Source organism: Amphiprion ocellaris, chromosome 11 (genome assembly GCF_022539595.1).
Source record: "Amphiprion ocellaris isolate individual 3 ecotype Okinawa chromosome 11, ASM2253959v1, whole genome shotgun sequence".
Classification (NCBI taxonomy): domain Eukaryota; kingdom Metazoa; phylum Chordata; class Actinopteri; family Pomacentridae; genus Amphiprion; species Amphiprion ocellaris.
In genome coordinates this window covers 18,640,966-18,663,664 of record NC_072776.1, presented here as the reverse complement: position 1 = coordinate 18,663,664, position 22,699 = coordinate 18,640,966, and the positions used below count along the sequence as shown (strand labels likewise).

Genomic DNA, 22,699 nt, shown 5'->3' with positions numbered 1-22,699 from the left:
CCAGCGAACAATGAAACCTTGAAAGAGCTTCCTTGTTGAGATGTCATGTTCCAGCTGCCCTCCATCTGAACCAGTTTGCAAAACTGTAGCAGTAAGTATTTTTGCTTGTTGTCATCTATACCGGGCTGCACAGTGGCTTGGTGGTTAGCGCTTTCACATTGCAGCTAGAAGATCCCCGGTTCGCATCCCAGCCATCCCAGGATCTTTCTGCATAGAGTTTGCATGGTCTCCTTGTGCATGCATGGGTTTTCTCTGGGTGCTCCAGTTCCTCCCACAGTCCAAAAACATGCTGATGTTAACTGGTAATTCTAAAATGTCCGTGAGTGTGACTGTTTGTCTCTATATGTAGCTCTGTGATAGACTGGTGACCTGTCCAGGTTGTCCTCTGCCTTCACCCTAAGTCATGCTAACCCCATACGTCCCCTCACGCAGCCTTAGATCCTTGGGTGGGTCCCTCCTAGTTGCTCCAAAGTCGAGGGTGACCGGGCCTTCTCCATCAGGGCCCCTCAGCTTTGGAATGATCTGCCTAAGGAGATAAGGCTCACCGAATCAGTACGTTCTTTTAAATCACTTCTTAAAACCTACTTTTATAGACTCACCTTCCTGTAAAGTTCTCTTTTATTTCTCTTTTATCTCTATGTTCTACCTGTCAAAGCACTTTGTGAATGTTCTTCTGATAGGTGCTATACAAATAAAGTTATTAATATTATTTTAAGTCAGCTGGGATAGACTCCAGTCCCCCCGTGACACTAATGAGTATTAGAAGGTGTATAGATAATGGATCTATCTATACACTAATACTAATAATACTCTAATTCTCATTAGGGTCGCGGGTATATCAATAATGGATGGACACATGATAAGGAAAGAGACCCTGGAATATATTGTCACAATTGGAAAAATTAATGGGAAGAGAGGACGAGGCAGACAGAGAATGAAAATGATAGACGGACTGACATCATGGCTACACATGGAAAGAACAACAGTCACAATTCAGAGAGCAAAAGATCGGATTAGCTAGAGAGAATGGCATGGCATTTGATTGATTGAGATAATGGATGGGATGGATGACATCTATACCCCTTTGAGTCAGATTTTTGAAAAAGAAGCAGATATGCCAATACAGAAAAAAAAACTTATATCTGCTTCCTTTTCAAAGCAGATTGTTGTTGGTTGTTGAAGTCTGATTTGTTCAGGAATGTAACAGATGAACGATGTAGTTTATATGATGCTGTTATCGTGCACAGCAGTTGGTTTACACTTTATGCATGAGAGTGTGTGTGTAGAAGATGAGGCCAGATGGACTGTAGACAATGCCAGAAGAAAAGATATGCTCTGAGGCTCAGTGCCAAGTCATACATAAAAAACAGACACAGAGAGTAACGCAGTGCCAAGCTAAAGGCTGTATTCAAATTGCCAGTTCAACAGCGCTTGGCAATGACTTTTTATTTATTTACTGATCACAATCATTTGGAACACTCATACGTAATGTCAGTCAGTATAACACATATCAAATGAACAACAAATGACTTCATGTTTTGACAGTCTGTCATTGAAGACACCTAAATTGCACGTAATAGTCCACAGAGGATTCGAGCAAAGCATCTGCCCAAACATTCATTTATTTCACAGCCTTGCTCTCTCTGCTTTCCAGGACTCTGAGTGATTGTCTTCCCTGTTTATATAATGACAGTAATCCCATACAGAGAGATATGAAAACAACACGACAGGTCAGACTTCATTCACGTGGCAACAGCATCGAATAGTTTATTAGACTGTCGCAAATCAGATTTGAAAGGTGTTTTCTGAGCTGCAGCACAGATGTGTTATCTGTGTCACACACAAAGGGAAAAATCATCACTCTCTTTCATGCACTCATGCTCCGCAGGACACTATTGGCCTTGCAGGACTGCTTTTTACAACTATATCCTCCAGTCCAGTTCCACACCCACCGTTTTCCTGAGTCCACTAGAAACCCCCGAAGAGCCATGCAGTAAAGCGAGTTCGGAGATGAGAGGATGACATGTTCATTGATTTTATTTCAATTTTTAAAGACACTTCAAAGCATTGGAAAAAGGAAGAAATACTAGACTTTTCTTTGGACGAAGAGAAAGATATAGATGCAGATTTGGGCACTTCATGTCCACACTTTTCAAAGGGTCAGTGACATCAGCAAAAGACAAAGGTCAAGGAGTTTATTTCAGGATACTTAACCAGGTATAAGGAAGATAGTCTCCACCGTCAATGTGGCATTCTGAGGACGTGCAGCATTTTGATACTGTTACGTTATGCCAAAGTTGTTCAGGTTTGACACTGTAGGTCATCATTTTCTCAAGACAGACTGAGAAAAGGAAGTCATTGATTTCAGTTTTCATCAATTAGTATATTTTGAACCTTCACACTTCAGTGTAATCATATACTAATAGATTTAACGCAGCGTTGGATGTAACTGATTCTGTCGGTCAGTGAAGGATAAGATGGTTTTAGGAACTTCAAAACTCCTCAAGGAAAACAAAACACCATCCTGAAAACTGTCAATATTGCAAGCAGGTTCCTCTGTGTAGGATCGAAGTATTAAATGGTGGAATGAAGGAAAGACCAAAGCCAGAACTTTTGCTAATTCCGTTTTTACCAGGGAAGCTTCAACAGCTGACACTCCACCAGGTTGTACAGCACTCAGACGCATCACACACTTTGTCCTCTCTGTTTGAGCTTTACTCCATTTATCGAATGCACCAGGATTTATTGTTCCCTAACTTTAGATATCCATCGTCTGCACACAGCTTTGGATTCCTGTATTAAGGCAGATAAAGTATTTCTCTTAGTTCCATTCAGTGCAACAGCAAGTGCAAAGATTTAAGTTACCTAAGTGTCTTTTACTGTCTCAACAATTATGTAATGACTAAAAAATATACACTAACGTTCAAAAGTTTGAGGTCACCCAGACAATTTCATGTTTTTCATGAAAACTCACACTTTTATTCATTTTCTAACATAATCGCAAAAGGGTTTTCTAATCATCAATTAGCCTTTCAACACCATTAGCTAGCACAATGTAGCATTAGAACACAGGAGTGATGGTTGCTGGAAATGTTCCTCTGTACCTCTATGTAGATATTCCATTAAAAATCAGCTGTTTCCAGCTGAAATAGTCATTTACCACATTAACAATGTCTAGGCTGTATTTCTGATTAATTTGATGTCATCTTCATTGGAAAAAAAAAGATTTTCTTTCAAAAATAAGGACATTTCTAAGTGGCCCCAAACTTTTGAATGATAGTGTATAGAGAGAAAATAATGACAGTCAAAAAACTGCAGCTGAAAAAAACATTTATAACAATTATAACATGTTTTAATCCAGTCACATTCTTGGTTGCAATCTTGCCTTGTCTTTATTTTGATTTCTATTCTGTGGTTATAAAACCTGTTATTTCCTGTAAGAAGGCTAACTTGTGCATGTAGTACAGAACAACAAACAGCTACGAAAGCTGAATGCCAAACTGTGGTCAGGTTTCATAACAAAATCCTTCTTAATCGCTGATTCCATCAGTTTGAACGGTTACTTGATAAAGTGCTCCTCCACAACACACAGTTGGAGAAGGAGAGAAAGATCAACACTTGCAGCATATTTGAAGTCTGACTAAGGCTTTGTGTATTGTCGTGGTGGCAGTCGACACAGCTGACTTTCAGCTTTGCCAGCACACGCACAAACTGCACTGCACTGCACTGCACTGCATTTGGGGAAGTTCAGTCGAGCCAACATCAGCCTCCAAAGTGCTATAAGGTTAACCTTTGGATTTTTTTTTTCTTTTACTGAACCAGACGAACACAGAATACCGTTTGAGGCACACAGAGTGTAAACCTTTACTTTATTCCCGTTTTACTGCAAATTAAAGTTTTGTAGCTTTTTCCATCTGACTTTACGGGAAACATCTGGATCTCTCGCACCACTGGAGCAGTGGCCCCGGGTGATTCTGTGCTGCTCAGCTGTGAGGGCCCGGGATAATGAGCAGGTATCAAACGGGCTCCTATGGATAAGCCGGCCTTGGTAGGAAGCGCTGCCCAACAGCATCCAAGACCACCATGCCAAAAGTGACTGCACACTGTGGCAGCTGTTCACCTTTAACAAGTTATTGAGAAAGATTATAGAAAGGATTTGGCCTGAATTGTTTGCTAGAAATTACTCAACTTGTGATTACAGGAAGATTTGCTTCCGATTGCACAGGAAAACAGATTTTTCAGTCAGTTGTGTTGTCATGACCCTGTTTGCACTGCTCTGCGGATTTGCAAATTCACCCACATTTTACAAGGGCTTTATCCTGAGGCTTCACACAGGGAGAGTCATGTCAGTCCTGGAGCAGCAAGATTAGAATTAGTCACAGAGATCACAGCGTCACAGCACGCTCAGATAAATCATCAGTTTCAAAATACCTTGAAATGAACATAAGTGATTCTACTTTGACAAAACAGAAAAGGAAATGATCCTCACTGAGATCATTTGGAAATAAACTCCTCCGTTTGTTTAGGTGCCATCTTTAATAAAAGGCTGGATAATATGAGTTTGGAGCATCAGCATGTTCACAAAGCAGCAGGAGAGTGAAGCCACAGTGGTTGCAGGTGTTTCCCCATTCAGACCGCATTCACAAGCCATTAGAAAAATCAGACAGAGCAGTGCTAAAATATTCCTAGAGGTGTAGAAAACAAGAGTCATTCATTACAAGGCCTTCATTAAGTCCTGGATAATTTGTGCGTATAAATACTGGAAGCTTTTACAGTTTTCCACCTGGGAAACAGTCACTTCAAAGCGTGGCCTGGCTTTTATCCAGCTTTAAAATGCAATGTAGGACTAGTATATTTCAAATCAGAGGCTGGTGCTTGTTTTTTTCTGATGGTTAAAATATTATTTAAAGTGAGGATTTCAGCAGCAGGGCCACAGAGAGAGAGAGAGTCAGCTTCCCATTTACACCAGCAGTCCTGCTAACAATGAGCTCCTTTTAGTGTTTAGATTGCATCTAACCACGTCTGGGAAAACGAGATGTAAACAGTTTTAATGCATTAAGAGAAAGCGGGAGAGATTCAAAGGAATTCCTTTAGTCGTCTATATAGTTGGGGTCTTGTGTGTTTTTTCAAGCTGCAGAGTTATTGTCCTTATCTGGGCTGTTGGGGCTCCCTGCTCGTTAAAGAGCCCAAAGGCATCACCATCTGAAATATTTAAGGGCACAAACTGCCCTGAATTTCCTCCACTGTTAATGAAGCTGTATTTTTTTACGGTCTGTTTTTTTTCCTTTAAGTTTTCTTTCCATAACAAGAGCAGGGGGAGAGTAAAAAGGGTAACTTCTCACACCCAAGAGAGGGGGAAAAAATCAGGCAAACAAGAGGCATTTCTTTTAGTTTGCTCTGAATAATTAACTTATTTTTATTTCTTTATCTTATTGGAAAGCAACCAGCTAAAGCTCAAAATCTACATCCCAATTTTAAAAAAAAGAAGCAAATTTCGTTCAAAAATACGTGTTTTAATAAATAAGCAAAACAAAAAAAAAATGTACATTGGACGGAGTTTGGCTGGAGACTCGCTAAAGAAATCGGTGAAATAAATCCATGCAGCGAAAGACTCTAAATTGCATTGGTCCCTTTACAGGCTATAGGCGCACTTACACAAGTATGTACAATATGCATTCATTTATATATATTTATACTTTGGTTTAAAGTCTTTGAAAAACAAAATAGATTTCCTTCTAAAACAATTAAAGAATGGCTTTGGTGAAATACAGGCCGTGAATCTTTTGGCCTCTTGCAGGACTCTGGGTGTGTTTTTCCCTTTTCTCTGCCACAAACAGCTCCAGACAGTCAGAAGCAGTGTGAAGAATCCACACACACTCCCCAAGAGTTTGTAGTTGTGGGTCACATTACGTCTCTGCCATGCCTTTGAGGTCGATGGGTTCTTCAATAATCCCTTTGGTCTTCATACTTTGTAGAAGTAAACAGTCTGTGATGGGAACAAAGAGAAACAATGTTATGGAAATGTTATTGATCGTGCGTAAATACGCACAGAAACGCACAGGTTATTGATTCAGGCTTATTTCTAGGGAGCACATGCGATGTTTTTTAAACACTTACTGGCGCACTAAGCATGTGGGAAGTCATTAATGAATCAATTATTAGCCACTGAGCTGAGTAAAACCACATGGAAGCAGAAAAGCACGAACGTTTTGTGTTTGGATCCTGCAGCTGCAGCGAAATACAGAAAAACACCGTTTTGTTCTGGCCTTTAGTTTGAAGCACCTGAGTAAATTCACGCGTTTTCATTTCGCAGCGGATTACAGGACAAGCCTAAAATAATACAGTCCAATTCCTCTGAGCAGCATTAAACCCCGAGTTATTACTGAAATACATCACGACGTTCACTCAGGTCACGATTTTGAAGGTTTATTTGGAGAGGCCTTTTATTTAGCCTACTTATGAATACCCTAATACCCCCATGTGAAAATAGATTTCCAGTTTTCCAATTTTATTCCATGCGAAAAAAATAAAATAAATAATAGTGTTTTCATATTAAACAAAACGTCCTTGTGTGTCACTTAGGTTGAGAAATAAAGAAATGAAACTGTTGAAAAATCTTAAAGGCCATGTGAGCAGCCTCCAAGCAGCTCTGTGCACATCTCAGTTCTGTTTTGTTTTGTTTTTTTTACATTTCATGAAGGCCAATTACACTCCGAAAAATTCCACCTTCCAATTGACTGTGCTTACAAAAATCACTGTAGTGAAGCTTATTCCTCTCCCCGCGGCCCCAGGATTGGTTTATAAGACAACAAAGGGCCGCTGATGAGCAGTTAGGACTGGGCGGTCTGCTAACTACATGTCAGGGCCACGAGAGCTAAACACACCCCGATTCTGGTTATTTTAACTGAAAAGTGTTATTTAGTGTCAGTTACTTGGTGCTCTAACACTGGAGAGCTTCACTCAGACCTTCTAATGAGAAGCAACCTTAAATAAACAGCTCACATGGCACCGTGTGCACCTTTATTTTCTTTAATTGTCATTATTTTGCGCCTCAGTTCAATTAGAGCATCTGCCAAATATTTCAGTGAAGCGCAAAATGAACTAAAACAAAACAAAACGGTCGTTCCTCGTGTGTACTGCTTCCTCCTCTTTCATATTTGGTGATAAAAATGAGTTCCTCCAAAAATACCACTGAAAAGTAAAAGTAGAACAGGTCCGTTGTGATAACGTGTTTACTTTTTGGCTCCAGGCAGCTCTCCAAATGTGCGCAAACCAAGCTGCAAATCTGCAAAATAACGTGACCAAATCCTGCCTGCCTGTTAATACGGGCCTGTGTTTTTATTGTCTTGCACTGGATTGAACTTTCATGTCCAGCCGAGCTGCCCATTCCTGCGGTCTGCACACAGGAAAGCTCTCTATTGTGGATATAAATTACCCGTGGTGGCACTACAGCTGCGCTTCGGTCCTGCCCAGTCAATTTCACCCGAGTCATTATGAAACACACTGAGAGCGACTGAACGAGGATTAACTGCAAAAGTCACAACTGGCTAATTTAATAGTCGAAAATAGAGCAGAAAGAACCAGAGGAGGCATATTCTTCCTGCCTGGCATGTGAAAGACTTCCAAAACTATTATTTGTATTAATCCGCCTACTTCCCTCCGCCTGATCCCTTTCTCAAAATAAACGCAGTGTTCTGTCTTCCACATCCCGAGCCGCACTTTTTGCTTGACTGGATCCTAAAGGAATCCACCAGTAACGTGACGGATCAGTTGTTACCGGGAGCTCCGCGCACAGCAGCATCCAGATGCAGACGCGCAGGCGAGGCGCTGACAAGATGCTGAGGCCTCAGCGTGAAATCTGCCTCACAACTGCACAGCTCAGGGCGCGTGAACTTACTGGATTTTTGTGCACAGCTGATGCACGGGAACGTTTTGGTAATCACCTCAACATCTGGCCACAACGTTCCTCCAAATCCAAAACACGTGGCCAAATCACCACCTCACACTACTTGTCACAGTTTGCACGAATTTAATGTCAAAAAGTGCATGAATTTGTGACGAAAATTCACATAGAGTTTATAATCTGTAAAATGTCAGACTCCAACATTAGGCAAATAATTACTTGTGTTTTGTATCAGTGAGTGTCTCTATTTATTCACCACCGTCCCAGTCATTAATAAAAATCAGTTTCTTCTATTATATCTGCTTTAAATATACATAATAGTGTATTTTCTCTGCTTCAGGTCGTGGTACCCACCGCTTTGGCATTGTGAGGGAAGTTCTCTGGGTGCTAGTGAGATGCTGACATTGACCAGGCGCCCTCCATCCTCCACACGGAGAACGCGTAACTGAGTCTTTCGTGCGCTACGTAGCTGCAGCTGGACATCTTGTTGTCCATCTCGTCGCTCTGCAGCACCTGGCAGAGAAAATCTATGTATCTGGAGGCCAGCTTCAGCGTCTGTATCTTGCTGAGTTTGTCCGACGGCAGAGTGGGGATAATTTTGCGTAAAGACGCAAAGGCCTCGTTCAGAGACTGAGTCCGTTGCCTCTCCCGGACGTTGGCCAGGACCCGCTGGTTCTGCAGCTCCTCGTACGACTGAGTGCTGCTCGGACTCGGCTTCTTGCCCCGCTTCACCGGCCCCGGGCTGCTGCCGCTGCTGTCCTCGCTGGACTTTTTACTGTGTCTCCTCTTCCTCGCGAAGCGCTTCTGCTGCCTGTCCAGCTCCTCCTCGCTGGTCACCAGACTATCCACAGGGGAGACCGGAGAACTGGAGCCCTCTTCCATTTCTTTCTTGAAGAAATGCAGGGATAGAGAGGAAAAAACGCTGTCCACCTTTGAAGCCGTGGTTACAGAAATGTGTAGGTATCCGCAAAGATGAGGGGAACTGTGTCAAGACGTCTCTCTGTGCGCTTTTGGGAAGAAACCGGGTTCAAACTGGCCGCTGGCACGCTTCTCCTCTCGCTGGAAGTTTTTTCCTTCAATTTTTTTGGAAACTTTATCCCGGTTTCAGATGCTAAATAGTTTTGAGAGTGGAAGGGGAGGGGTTTGGAGGGCGGAGGGGGAGCCAGAGTGCGTCTCGGTGCTCTAATAAGCAGGAGGGACCAGGCAGGGTTTGGTGGATCTGAGATGACTGAAACAAGCCACTTATTTACTGTCAGAAAGCAACGGACACTTTGGTCAGTCCATCAAACGAACCATTTCTTCATATGACAAGAAATTACACTTTTTAATTTTTATTTATTTATTTTTACTGAAATCGAATTAATGAAATTATTAATGAATTTATTACATCACATATGTTACATTGCGCATTTATTTTAAAACTTGCATTAATAGGAAATACTTGTTATAATGATTAATAAATAGTTTAAATCTCAAATTCACATTTACTAATTTTATATTTTTAAACACTTTCTTTTCTAATTCAATCTACAAACGTCTCCGAATATTTTTGGGTTTGAATTAAAGTCACCGCGAGTCCTACGGCTCAATAAACAATCGAATTAACTGCTGTATAAAAACTATTTGTTCTTGGAGAGTTAAAGCTTCACTGAGTCACTGTGAGGCCTTTTTACATCCACACAAACCCTCCATGTTTAACTGCAGTGTAAAGTCTGCGCACCGTTGAGGTCGATTTACGCACAACTTCTCCGGACTGAAAGGAAATCTATCTGCTTGATCTCTAATCGAATCAAGTCCGCACTCTCTCACAGTTCTTATAATGTGGAAGTCAAACAGGAAAGAGGCTTAAACTAACCAGCGAGCTCTCCGGTTTCTGCGGATACCTCCAGTGGACCTTCTCCTCCGTGCGTTTTGTCAGCGGTCCACCTCTTCATCTGTCATGTCATGTTTTCTCTACGCAGAGCGGCGCACAGGTGGCTCATATTATGGAGCTGAATTTATCCGCTGCCAGAACGCGAAGTTTGTCCAAATCAGCTGACTGACCTCTGGAGAGATCTGTGGCTCTATATTGTTGTGGGTTTTTGACTATAGCCAGCGCACTTCTGCTCCAATAAACCGCAAACATATCATTTAAATATTTGTTTAACTTTTTTAATTCAAAAAGAAACAATAAAAGAAGAAATATATCAATGTGATGGAATGAGTTTACAAGACATATCTTCAACTTGAATCCGATGTAATTCCCCCGACATCAGGATAGACATGATTTATTGTGACTTTTTTTGAATTCTTGTTTTATAGTAATAGAATAATATTAAAATGAAAATAAGGCAAGACTTCCTAATGAAGATTGATGAATTAGGGGGTATATTTTTTAGTAATTAAGCCTACTTTAATGTAATTTGATGTTCCTGAACTTATCAAGGAAACAAGGCTTTAACTGTTAAAGTGAATCCGTCATTAATCAAATTGTAGTGAATCATTACATGGCATTACAAAGCAATTTTGTTAATTTACACTGTAGCATACAATCCAGTACAAGAAAAGTATCTGAAAATAATCCAATTGCAGTATCTTAAATATTCGTGTTCTCCAGTTTGTGTTCTACATGTCCAGGGAGACTGGCTGCTGTAAATGGGGTGGAACCCAGTACCTCCTGAAAGTTGCTCAGCATTGTTTAAACCCAGGAGGACTTGCTTGGTACCGACTCCTTCGGCCTAAAGGAAACTTCCAGTCTGCTTTGTGTTTCGGGCTCCACTGGTAATAGTTGCTGTCACACTACTTTTACACAGTGCCAGAGCTCTTAATTCACATTGTGGCCGGCCTCAGCATAGGTCGAAGTGTGGTTACATTTTACTGGTCCACTTCATACAGCCTCTTTATGTAATGTTTCACACATGCAAATACGACAGTAATGCAAAAGTGAATATGTGCAAGCGCATGGCATGAAGGAAGGAGCATGCACTTGAAGGATGATCACACTCACACACTTTCCCTGATTATGACCCCTGACCTTTGGCTCCCTGGCCCAGCTGCAGGAGGCCTCCATGCCCAGGGGAGAAAGTTGTGACTTGCAGAGTAGAGACTGATCCTGTGCAGCGTCTGTGAGGTTGGCTTCACATGCACACTTCACAAGATGAACAAGAGCAAGAAGGGGGCCCCTCTCCTGCACTTTTCCATCCACTGTACGTGCTCCGGGCAATGGTAAGTAGTCAAAAAAAGAAAGCAACAGATACAGTATCCTTAATCAGCTATGAAATTATTTTGCTGAACTGATTATTCGCGTATCTCAGCAAAATCTGTGTAATGTTTTGATGTGGAAATCCTGACTGTAATATCCATAAAAACTCGCTAATCCTCTGCTGATGTCGGTAAATGATTCATGTGCATCTCACCCAGTGTTCATTGGAGTTAAGAGGGATTCTTGGTCCTTTTGACGGTTGGAAGAACCCCCAGAGAGAAAAGATGGAAGATAAAAAGAGAGGCATACATGGCAAAATGAAGTGAGACAGACGGGGGAGAGAGGGATGACCTGCCTCTCAGATCAAAGATGAGCTGGGGCCGTAATTCAGCAGAGCAGGATGACGTAGCTCTGTCTAGTCTGACACCTTTGAAACCAGCTCCACATGGGTGGAGGGCACGGCCTTGATGGGCTCAGATCCTCTCTCTGCTGTCGCATCAGCAAAAACACAGCCTCGTTGCATGCGCTGCAAAATCCGCCTCATAAATAGGAACGACTGGTCTCGAGTCAAAAAGTGAAACTGAGAGGTGTTGAGAGACAAAAAACAGGTTCAGAGGAAAAAGAACGAAAGGAAGGGACAAAAAGGGAGAAAAGAGGCCAAATGTACGGATGTGTGATGATTCAAAAAAGCTTTGATCTGACATGGAGGGTTACAGATGTGTGACGGAACTTATGGAAGAGATGAGTTGTTAAAGGCTGTGATGAGTGGAATTTTACTATCCATGTGCCTGCCAGGATTGGTTACCTTTGACTTTACCACCACCCCACTATCCCTAAACACTGGCGAGGCTCACCCTGAATGATCTTGGCTCGAAGAACTAAAGCTGCGGCCCGTGTGCAAGCATGTGCATGTGTCTACATATGTGTGTGTATATGTGTTTTAAACTCATGTACAGACGACATTATCACCTGATTATTATGTGCATCAATGTCTATACATGTGAGTTTTCTTATGCATTTGTATGTGTGTGTATCTGCATGTGTGTGTGTCAGAAAGTGATTCAAGATGAACCAAAGATGTTCAGCAGACGAAAGGCCCAGCTGGTTTTCATTGCATAGAATACTGAGTCTATTACCAGCAGCACAATGACTTTTAAAGCTACTTGTAGCCCCACCGTTTCCATTAGAGCAACCATTTACATATTTGCACTACTACACAACTGTGCAGTGTAACCTGGGAAAAGATCAGCTGATGATAAGGACTGCAAAAATCATAGTGATGATTTGTTTTTGTAAATACAAAGTAACAGAGTTCAAAATTCTGAAAAGCAGAAGATTTAACTTTACTGTTACTTTATAACAAGCAAAGCATTCAGAGAGCGCAGTACTCCGCCAAGGAATGTTCCTTCCTCCATATGGCATCGTCAGAAATGCAGCATGTGTTTAATAGTTATTGATGATCAGAAATCACAGCACCATAGAATGTACCCATTTAATACGTACCCACAAACAAAATGACCTTGCGCTGAGCACAGGCGTGTGCTATGCATGTGTACATTACGTACAGATACCGAATCACATGACTTAAATATGTCATGCGGGACTCAGATTGATGGGACTCAGAAACACCCCCACAATTTAATAAGTTGTTCCTATATAATGTTGGACCAGTAAGTTCTGATAAGTCCGCAACAGTCGATCTGTAGTAGGATCTCAATCATGTGATCATCAGCAGGCAGCTGACGTAGTGTTCACTTGTTGTCATAGTTACAGTGACACCATGACGCTATCTAGCCATGATGCAGAAATCTTTATCCATGGATCCAGACTATAAGCTGCATCATGGCCAAAATCTAATCACTTGGTCCTTGTGTCATTTCTGTCCTTCCCTGAAAATTTCATCCAAATCCATTTGTCCGTTTTTGAGTAATGCTGCACACAGACGGAATAACAGACGGACATACAAACGCACATCGATCGTCACTTAACTCCTCCACGTTCCTTGGCGGAGTAATAAAGTATAAACTACTGTTCAAAAGTTTGGGGTCACCCAGGCAATTTCATGTTTTCCATGAAAACCCACACTTTTATTCATGTGCTAACACAATTGCACAAGTGTTTTCTAATCATCTATTAACCTTTCAATACCATTAGCTAACACAATGTAGCATTAGAACACAGGAGTGATGGTTGCTGGAAATGTTCCTCTGTACCTCTACGTAGATATTTCCTTAAAAATCAGTCGTTTCCAGCTAGAATAGTCATTTACCACATTAACAATGTCTAGCCTAAATTTCTGATTAGCTTAATGTTATCTTCATTGGGAAAAAAAATGCTTTTCTTTTAAAAATAAGTACATTTCTAAGTGACCCCAAACTTTTGAATGGTAGTATATAAACCTATTGATTTTCTGATGTGTTGGGAGGATATATAATAACTTCATCAGCAGTTGCTTTGCTCAGTGGCCCCCAAAGTGTGGTGGTACCTATTGAAAAAGAAGGATGAAAATTGATGACTACGAAAATACATTTGGGAAAAAAAACACTTTTTTTGCTTCCTATTTCTAACTAAAAACTGGTCTTTAGTAAGAAGTGGATAGGTTTCCAGAGTTGGAGATAAACAACATCTATGTCTGTTTTATTGCGCAGCTCTTTTCCAGTAAGTTGTGAAAAATGTGACTCACAAGTCAACTCTGAATAAGAACTTACACATCAGACTCAGAGGAAATCCAAATTTAGTGTCGAAATAAAATATGCTCGGAAAGCATTACTGCTTTCATCTTAAACTGCATGTATAACTATAGAAATCCTTTAAGTACATAACTTTACAAAAACAATAATTTAAATAAGAGCAGATCAACAATAGTTAAAAATAAGTGTTAGTCAAGTTCTTTGTCAGATGCACTGTCCCAAAGTGCACAGCTTGTACTTTTTATGAAATAATAACATGCCTTTTGTTTCTAATCAGAGCCTGTATTTAGCAGAGGCCTCTACAGTGAAAGAAACATCAGGAATATCAGTGAGAGGTACATATTGGGCTATAAAACCAGGGGGGCACCTGCACTCACAGAGTCAACTCTCAGCAACGCCAAGAGTCCATTCATTCATACATCCACACTTCTCCATTCTTCTGCCCCGGGGCTGATGACAAGGTGTTTCTGAAATCGCATTAGGGGCCCTTTCATAAAGGTTTCACTGGGGAGTGTGGAACAGCTTGAAGCATTTAGGCTTTGTTTAATACGATGCAGACTCGCCGCTCGATGCTTTGTCTCCTGTGCAGAAAGGGGCCTGGGATGCCAGAGACCCTCACTGTGAGAGTTTGCTTTGATATCTGGAGGTGGAAGGGGAAATAGGGCAAAATAACCCCCGTCCTACACACCCGTACACACCCGTACATATACACCTCCTCACCCTCCCCAAAAAACGTGTACGCTCAATACCTGACTCTGCCCTGCTGCCCTGCAGAGTTATGGCCGTCCAGTGGACAAGCCGAGCTTTGAAGTGCAGCTCTCCGAGGTTTTCCGCCCTATGGGAGATGTGCGTGAAGAAAAGAAATCATGATATACAGTACTGTTTCCTTTTCAGGCGCATGCTGTATCTGTTAGGTAAGGTGCCTTGGTTCCAAAACAATGTCGGTACAAATGAAGTTGAAATACTTCAAAAAGAAACTTGGAAAATAAATATACATTATGCTGTATAACATAAATTTCACAAATGCCATTGTCCCCATATACACACAGTGACAGGGATGAATTTTAAGCTACAGTGTGCAGCTCTACAACACTTCAACATGGGCAGTTGTTGAACCCCTCTGATTAATGGATGACCTGCTGTGCCACCCGAGCTACATATTTCTACATGTATACACAAATGGACTGGTTGTTTGGGGGTGGGGGTGCGGATGGATATGCTGTTTATTTGATCGGTTTTGTCCAACAGCAAAACGTTCTTGGCTCGAACGCTGAATTCAACCACACTCAACTTGAATGCGCTTCATTGACTTGACAGTTACACAAAACAGTGTTGCCAGAGCAATTATGCTGGCTATAACACAATTATATTCATTATGCATGTACTACTTCCAGAATCTGAACTTTAACCAGGTCGAGCAGGAGGGGGGGCGGGTGCTCGCGCTGATAGGGTCAGAGTAAATTTGCTGAACAAATGACAGAAAGGCTGTGCACTGGGGTGCTGATGAGGCAGCCTCCTGCACAAATAATGTAGCGTAATTAGGGCTGCACTTGTGACCCTGGTGCCAAGGTTAGCATGATGGCAGGCCCAGGTTCACAGTGCGATGTGTTACAGCCAGGTGGCCCGACTAGGCTAACAGTGAAGCTAAACTGAGCTCAGGCAGTCTCGGGGAGGCAGTGCAGGAGGGCTGGGCAAACAATAGTGCTGTTTGTTCTGCTGATTGGGCTGGGACAAGCCGGGTGACGATCATCGGATGTCAACACAGGGGTGGCATTTACAGTCTACTGTCAGTCCCAATGTCACCTGTGTCACCAGTAACATCCCCAGCTCTGCTAGAGACTTAGCTGGTCCTCGAGGATTGTAAATCTTCTTCTCTGTGTGGCCCTCATAATTCATTTCTTCATACTCTTTTTGAGCCTTTACCGGCACAGTTATACTGTTTCATGTTCATTCCGGTGCTAACCCCGATACTCCTTTTAGTGCACACCCTAACACCTTAGAGAGCCTGTAAAGCTGACACTGTTTATTTCTCTTCACACAGTGTGTTTGCTCTGGCCACCAGGAGGGCTGCAGCTCTAATCCGAGGAGGAAATTATTGAATGTTCCAGTGCTCATCTGAGAAGGCTTCAAATGTGTGGCTTCCCACTGCTCGGGGCCCTTGAGTGCGGGCCCCTGGGACACGACACCGCATTTTTCCTTCACACACTCTGATCTGAATTATTAGCTCTGAGGCTAAAAGCACAGTCTTGTGAAGAGGAGCTGTAATGAGAAAAGCAGGTGAGCTATTTAACTAGACTTTCGCAGCTATTAAAGTGCCAACACACTGGGTCACCATGGTGATGAGTGCTGGGTGCAAGGCCTCTGGGGAGTCAGCATTTTAGTTTGAGAGAGGCGGATGTTTGTTTTTTTTACAAGTTACTTAAGCTAGTCTGCTTTACTGAATAACCCATATGGCCTTAGATGCCTCAAACTGGTTGATAAAACGAGAAGCTTCATCTCCTCTAGGAGGTGTCAGGCTATTTGTAACAGTTAAACGTCCTCTATATGCATTTAGATTTTAAAAAAAGACACTAAACAATCAAATTGTAGATCAGTTACTTGAACGGTGATGAACGGTAAAAGATTCATTGTGTGTCAGTGTTACGGCCAGCGCCTCCTACCCCGGGTGTGCGTGTGTTAATGTAAATATTGTGGCTTATGCAAATAGGGCTGTGCGATCCCCACTCCCTGGATTGGACCGCGACGACGGAGGCGTGGCTGCCAACTCTTTTAAAGGAGTTGGCAGTTTTCGGTTGGACAGGGTGGTAAGCGCCGCACCAATCACTGGGACTCCCGGCCGCAGCCACGCCTCCGTCGTCGCGGTCCAATCCAGGGAGTGGGGATCGCACAGCCCTATTTGCATAAGCCACAATATTTACATTAACACACGCACACCCGGGGTAGGAGGCGCTGGCCGTAACAGTCAGCTTACTCTGGTATTTTAAGATTCTTTCAGCTTTTGTATTTTGGGTTGTTGTAAACTTTTGTTTTCCCATCACCTAAACTGTTCAATATCTGTATGAAGTGTTTGTATATTGTTATAACTTGCATATGTTTCAATGCAGCTTGTTTAGACCAAAAAAGAAATGATCAGATGTTTTCAGATGCCAGTAGGGCAAAATATACTGTAGAAATAGCAAAGTGACATCATCAGCGTATTTTCTACAGTAATTCAGTAACAGCCTTGTCTAGTTTAGATGTAATTTCTCGTTCATTTTATTTAGTCTTGACAAGAAGAACACATTTTTTTTCAGTGGAATTGCAGAAATTTAACCAAAAATCTGGAGCTACACTACTGTTCAAAAGTTTGGAGTCACTTAAAAAAGACCTTATTCTTGAAAGAAAAGCAGTTTTTCAATGAAGATAATAATATTAAAGTCATTTTCTGATCATTGATTAAACTCCTAAAAACTTACCACTGTGTAACAAAGTTGCACTAAAAAGGCGCCCACCTCACTGCAGCTTGAGCACACCAGCTCACCTAAAGCTCTGCTCAAACATTTTAAAACTATTCTATACTACATAATGAAAGTTTGTAATATTGGAATAATTCAACCATATATGTGTAAATTGAAAACCGAGTGTGAAGAAGAATAATGATACAGAAAGTCCCACCCTGCAAGTCGATATTATTGGTTTGGTTTCATATTGATTTGTTTTGAAGTATTGAGTTTGTCACGAATGACACCCCAGAGGTCTAAATTTGAGTTTTCATTACAGTTTCACAGTGGAAATGCTTAGCCATGGTATTGACTGCTTATTTCTTTTATGATATGCATTCTAGCATATAAATAAATGCTATATGGACATATTAACAAGATGAAGAATTTTATTTTCACCAGAAGGGGATCCTTAAATATTTGAATGGTAATTTATTCCAATGCAAAAGATACCTAAATTCTTCTTAAAGTAAGCAGATTCAATAATTTTAATATGAATTTTTGCTCTACATTTTAACCACAAAGTTATAGAATTCACTGTAGATCTAACACATGTACCACAAATATGTCGAGCTTTTCGATTCTGACTGATTTGTGACCTTTGGACAGATCTGTTTTAGATCTTCCCTTATCCAGACCCCTACATTTATTCCAACAGGATGCGATGCACTAATTATATATACAAGTGCGAGGCCCAGACTCCACAGTTACACTAACATGATAAACACACCTGCTGGCTGATGGCAGAACAGCCTCATAGTGTTTGTCAGTGTAAGTCTGCCGGATGTTAAATCAATAAACTACCTCAATGCAAAAAACGAGGGCTGATGCAGTCAACAGACTGGGAGAATCTTACTCATTCTGGCCCCGAGAATTTTCCACTTGGCTGAATCATATCTCATCTGAATGGTATTCTGTTGTTGGTGGGTGAAGATCCTGCTGTGATCATTAGGAAATACTAGTGTCAAGCGACATGGAAAAGAGCATTTCTGTATCTTATAATTAAATACATGAATAAAAAAAAAATTGATCATTTTTATGATTTGACAAAACAAAAAGAGCAAATAAACAAAAAGAAAGACATCATGTAAGATATGTTTATTAGCTTTTAGGTGCATCTGTTGGTCTTTATCAGCAGATAAAGCTTGTTCTGTTGTGGTTTAATGCCATATTTATACACTTTTAATGTGTGAAAGAGAAGTTATTATAGTTAATGAATGATTTAGTTATTATTAGTAGTAGTTATTTATGGAGTCACAGGAGTGCCACAATAAAATATAAATAAATAAATATGGAAATATAAAGAGAAATAAATAAATGTGGAAATATAAAGAGAAAAAAAATAAATAAATAAATGTGGAAATATAAAGAGAAATAAATAAATAAATAGGTAAATAAACAAACAAACAAACAAACAAACAAATAAATAAATAAAAAGGAAAATTTTGTCTTTGCTTTTCCCTTTTCGCTTTTTTCCTTTTATTTTTCCCATTTGATCAGTCTTTTCCGTTTTGCATTTGCTTTTTTCATTTTGTCATTCCTCAGTCCACCAAGTAAAAGCAAAGACAAAAGTTTTTGCTTTTAATTGGTGGACTGAGCTGTCAATCAAATGGCTCTGGGTGGGGCTTTCTGTACAGGGTGGGTAGTCATACCCATAGATATAAATCAGTAGATAGGACACGCCTCTTTGAGCTGCGTGCCTGCCGAGGTTAAGCTAGTGGAGGCAAAGTTTCAGTGCATTGAGTTGATGTAGACGGGGTGGTAAAGGAAATAACAAGTATGCCGTCTCACTGTGCTGCATACAATTGCACACTGCATCGTAAGATTGAGACAAGGAAACTTGGAATGACTTCTCATAGGTAAGAATAGTTTTTGGCTCTTTTTTCAGTATTAAATCTTGTTGAGAGCTTCCAGTCTATGAGAGCTAACGAGTTATCCACTAGCAAAACACAAACGCGAGCCAGCAGCTTGACAACCCAGACGATTAATAGTGGCTGTAGTATAGTTGTACAAGCAGTAGTAGTAATACTAAAAGTACAAGCAGCAGTAGTAGTATAAATAGCTGTTCGAGTTGTAGAAATAGTATCAGCATTTGTAATAGTATTACAAGTTGTAGTAGCAGTGCCACTATGAGCAGCAGCAGTTAGTGTACTACCACTACTACTAGTAGTAGTCACATATTACTACCACCAATACTACTAATAGTAGTTAAAAAGCCTAATTCATATATATCCAGATTACCATCTATGTTCTTCCTCCAAACCCATTTTATGATTGGGATTACAGACAGTTCTTTAGGACTGCTCTCAAATAATTGAAATGTTACTAAACAAGGTTATACTTATCAAATTAAATAGCTCTGGTCTCCACTATATTGGCTAATTTGGTTATTTGTATTTAATTTATTAGCATGATTTCTTTTTAAATATATTGTGTACAGACTTATTTAATTCTCTGTCTTCTTTTTTTTACTCCATGTAGGTTTCCCAAAGAGTATGGGCTGAGGAGGAAGTGGGAAGTAGCTCTGTGGAGAGAGGGGTTTGCTGCAAATGATGAGTGGGTGCTCTGCAGTGATCATTTTAAACCTGTGAGTTTGACAGGGCTGGGCAGGTTTGTCGGCTTAGACCTGGTGTCATTCCATCAGTGTTTAACTTCCCGGCTCATCTTGGAAGAGTACGTGCCAGAAAGACCACGACCAAGCAGCCTTGAGATCTTAGGCAGCGTCTCCCTGAGGTGGGTGTCGACGGTAGTAGTATAGTAACTTTTAAAACTGTTCTAATTCTTTTATGTTGCTAAAAAACAACAAAAAAACTAAAACAAAAAACGTCATAGTAATATGTCAATTAAAAAAGCCTATAATATAGCGTGTCGCCCAACAAATGACGTACTATAGCACGTCACTCTAAATACGTTATAGTATAGCCTTTAGTCCACAAAACGTTGTTATGTCCTGGCTGTCTGAAGTAGGTGAGGAGCAACATAAAAACAGTCCAAACACTGGTTTCCAGAGGGTTAGACGAGTATTTATTTGAAAGAGTAAGTTTACAACAACACAACATGTGAGGGGGTTAAAAGCAAATGGGTTTTAGTAAAATAAAAATAAATAAACAGAACTAAAAGTGAACTTCATGTTGACATTGATGGGCATTCCAACCAGGAACAAAGTAAAAGATAATCAATACGAAAAAAAACTCTTCCTGTTCACCTCTTAAAACCCCAAAACACACCACAGTAGCACCCTAAACTAAAACTACCAATGGGTTCCCTGTTTTCCTTTCTGAACAATTCAAAGGTCCCTCTCTATCTCCCCACACATCCACCAACCACTGGAACACATCTCCAAAGTTCTGCCGGGTCAGCTCAGCTTCCCCTCAGAAGAAGTGCCGCCACCTGCCAGATGAAGGAGCCTTTTGAGAGGCAGCTGGCATCGTGATTGGACTGTACTTTGGTCTGTTCCAATCCAGCTTCAGCTCCAGAGACGGCAGGCGGGACGAGTCAACGGAGGCCGGGTGGACGAAGGCATGCAGCTGAGTACAATCCAGAAAACAACAGAGGAGGAGTGCAGCAGCCCAGGGCCAGAACAAACAGAGTAGCATCGTATGTCTCTTAGAAAACAACATAGTATAGCCTTTGGTATGAAAAAACGCCATCATATACATCATATATTGTACAAATAACAAGTCAAAGGAAAGAGACATCCACTGTAGAATTGTAGTAATTGTGGGCTGACTGATTTACTGATTATCAGTATTTTATTTTTTACTGATTTACGGTAATAAATAAATTTAAAAATGGCGCTACTTTGGCTCTGAACCTTTATCTACCTGTGGTCGCTCTGTCTTCTGGAGTGATTTGATTGGTTATACGTCACGAATAAAACTCCTTTAACTTAACATCTGTAAACAAAACAAAAACGTATCAACAAAGTTTTCTGTTAGAGTTTGTGTTCTTCTAAGTTTAACTCCAACATTTTAAATACTTTCATTTACTGCAAATGAATATCTACTCCAAATGTCTCAGTAATAATCATTATCAGCCTTAAAAACCCACAAAGCACCCCTCTATACTCGACCACACTTAGTACAGTCTGGTTCCCCCTTCTATAAATCTGCTTGGAATCTTCCACTTCCTGTTTGTCAAAGTGGCCTTCTACCTGGACAGGTTTTGTTGGAGCTCATGCAACAAACATTTTGGGTAACTGCACTTTAATATGGATGGATGACACTGAATTAGAGTCTGTTTTAATGAGACTGAGTTAAGATGTGTAGCTGTCATTAAATAGTAAATTATTTCTCAGAATTCACGGAGGAAAGTCTGAAATGTTTGCTAGGTTAGCGTCCCACATGTTCTTTGGCTCAGCTAAAGCTAACTCTCTCCAACTTCTGGATCTCTTTAGTTGCTTGTTGTTAAAATATCTTGCTAGAGGTGCTGAAGCTCAGAAAGTCTGAGATGTTTGTTCAAAATAAGCTCATTCTCAAGTCTTATCTGAACTGTCCTCTTTTGTTTGAACTTTCCCTAAACTTAGGAGTTAATGACAGAGCAGCACATCCAGACTCAGTCTCATTTATGTAGAGATTAAACTTCAGTGTCATTCATTGATGTTAAAGTGCAGTTTTTCAAATGTTTGTTGCACATGCTCCCGACCAAACCAGTCCAGGTGGAAGACGATGTGAAGAGAAAGCTCCAGAGGATGAATATCACACATTTACGTTGGATAAATGTCCTTTAATTAGACATTGTCATGCAAAAGTTGGATTTCCCTTTAATGGTGTTCAAATCTTTGTTGAGTGTTTTGTTGATGTTGGTTTCTAAATGTTTTTTGACACTCGGCCCCAAAGATTAAAACCTTCTACGGCTCACAAGCTGCAACAATTCACACATTATCAACTATCTTTCTGACTAAACTAAGATAAAAAGTGAAAAACTGCCTGATTCCTGCATCATAAATGTAAATCTTTGTGAGTTTTATGGCAGTAAACTGAATATATTTGAGTTTGACATTTTATAAACCAAAACAAGAAATGAATTACTGGAGAAAACAGATTAATGGTCAAAGAAAATGTGTTTTCCAACATATATGGCTGAATTACTCCAACATTACAAGATACATACAATTTAAATTCAATTTTATTTATATAATGCCAGTTACAGGTCAAAGTCTCTCAAGTCGCTTTATTTTTTTTTTTCATATTTAAAATATGACTAAGAAATTTAAACCTCTTGACTAATCCAATTTATTATTTGGTTTTTAAGAGACTAATTGGCAATTAAAATAACTTTCTCCACTAAAACTAATAAACATGAGGTCAAATAAAAGGAACAGTTTTAAATACTGCAGTCCCACAATGACAAGAATAAAATTTGTCAACAAAAACTAAATTTGCTGGTGGATTCCATAAAAGTCCTAATAAATGATAATAAAGTGTGATACTAAAGGTTTGTGGTG

The 22,699-nt window shown here is 40.4% G+C and overlaps 1 protein-coding gene and 1 long non-coding RNA gene across 4 annotated transcripts; one reads left to right on the top strand and one right to left on the bottom strand.

The window, feature by feature from the left end:
- Positions 1–21,338, top strand: LOC129350088 (uncharacterized). 3 transcript variants are annotated; one of them, XR_008603314.1, is made up of 5 exons: positions 1–91; positions 433–552; positions 15,816–16,051; positions 19,735–19,986; positions 20,546–21,338. It is a non-coding gene; the product is annotated as an uncharacterized LOC129350088 (long non-coding RNA). The 3 variants fall into 3 exon arrangements; XR_008603316.1 differs by lacking the exon at positions 433–552 and having other exon boundaries at positions 2–91; XR_008603315.1 differs by lacking the exons at positions 1–91; positions 433–552 and adding an exon at positions 9,004–11,107.
- twist2 lies at positions 2,020–8,984 on the bottom strand. The gene is made up of 2 exons (XM_023292754.3): positions 8,258–8,984; positions 2,020–5,986 (listed from the first exon to the last, which is right to left on the bottom strand). Exon 1 carries the CDS (start codon positions 8,783–8,785, stop codon positions 8,291–8,293), a length of 495 nt encoding a protein of 164 aa, XP_023148522.1. The 5' UTR covers positions 8,786–8,984; the 3' UTR covers positions 2,020–5,986; positions 8,258–8,290.
- Positions 21,339–22,699: the final 1,361 nt, after the last annotated feature.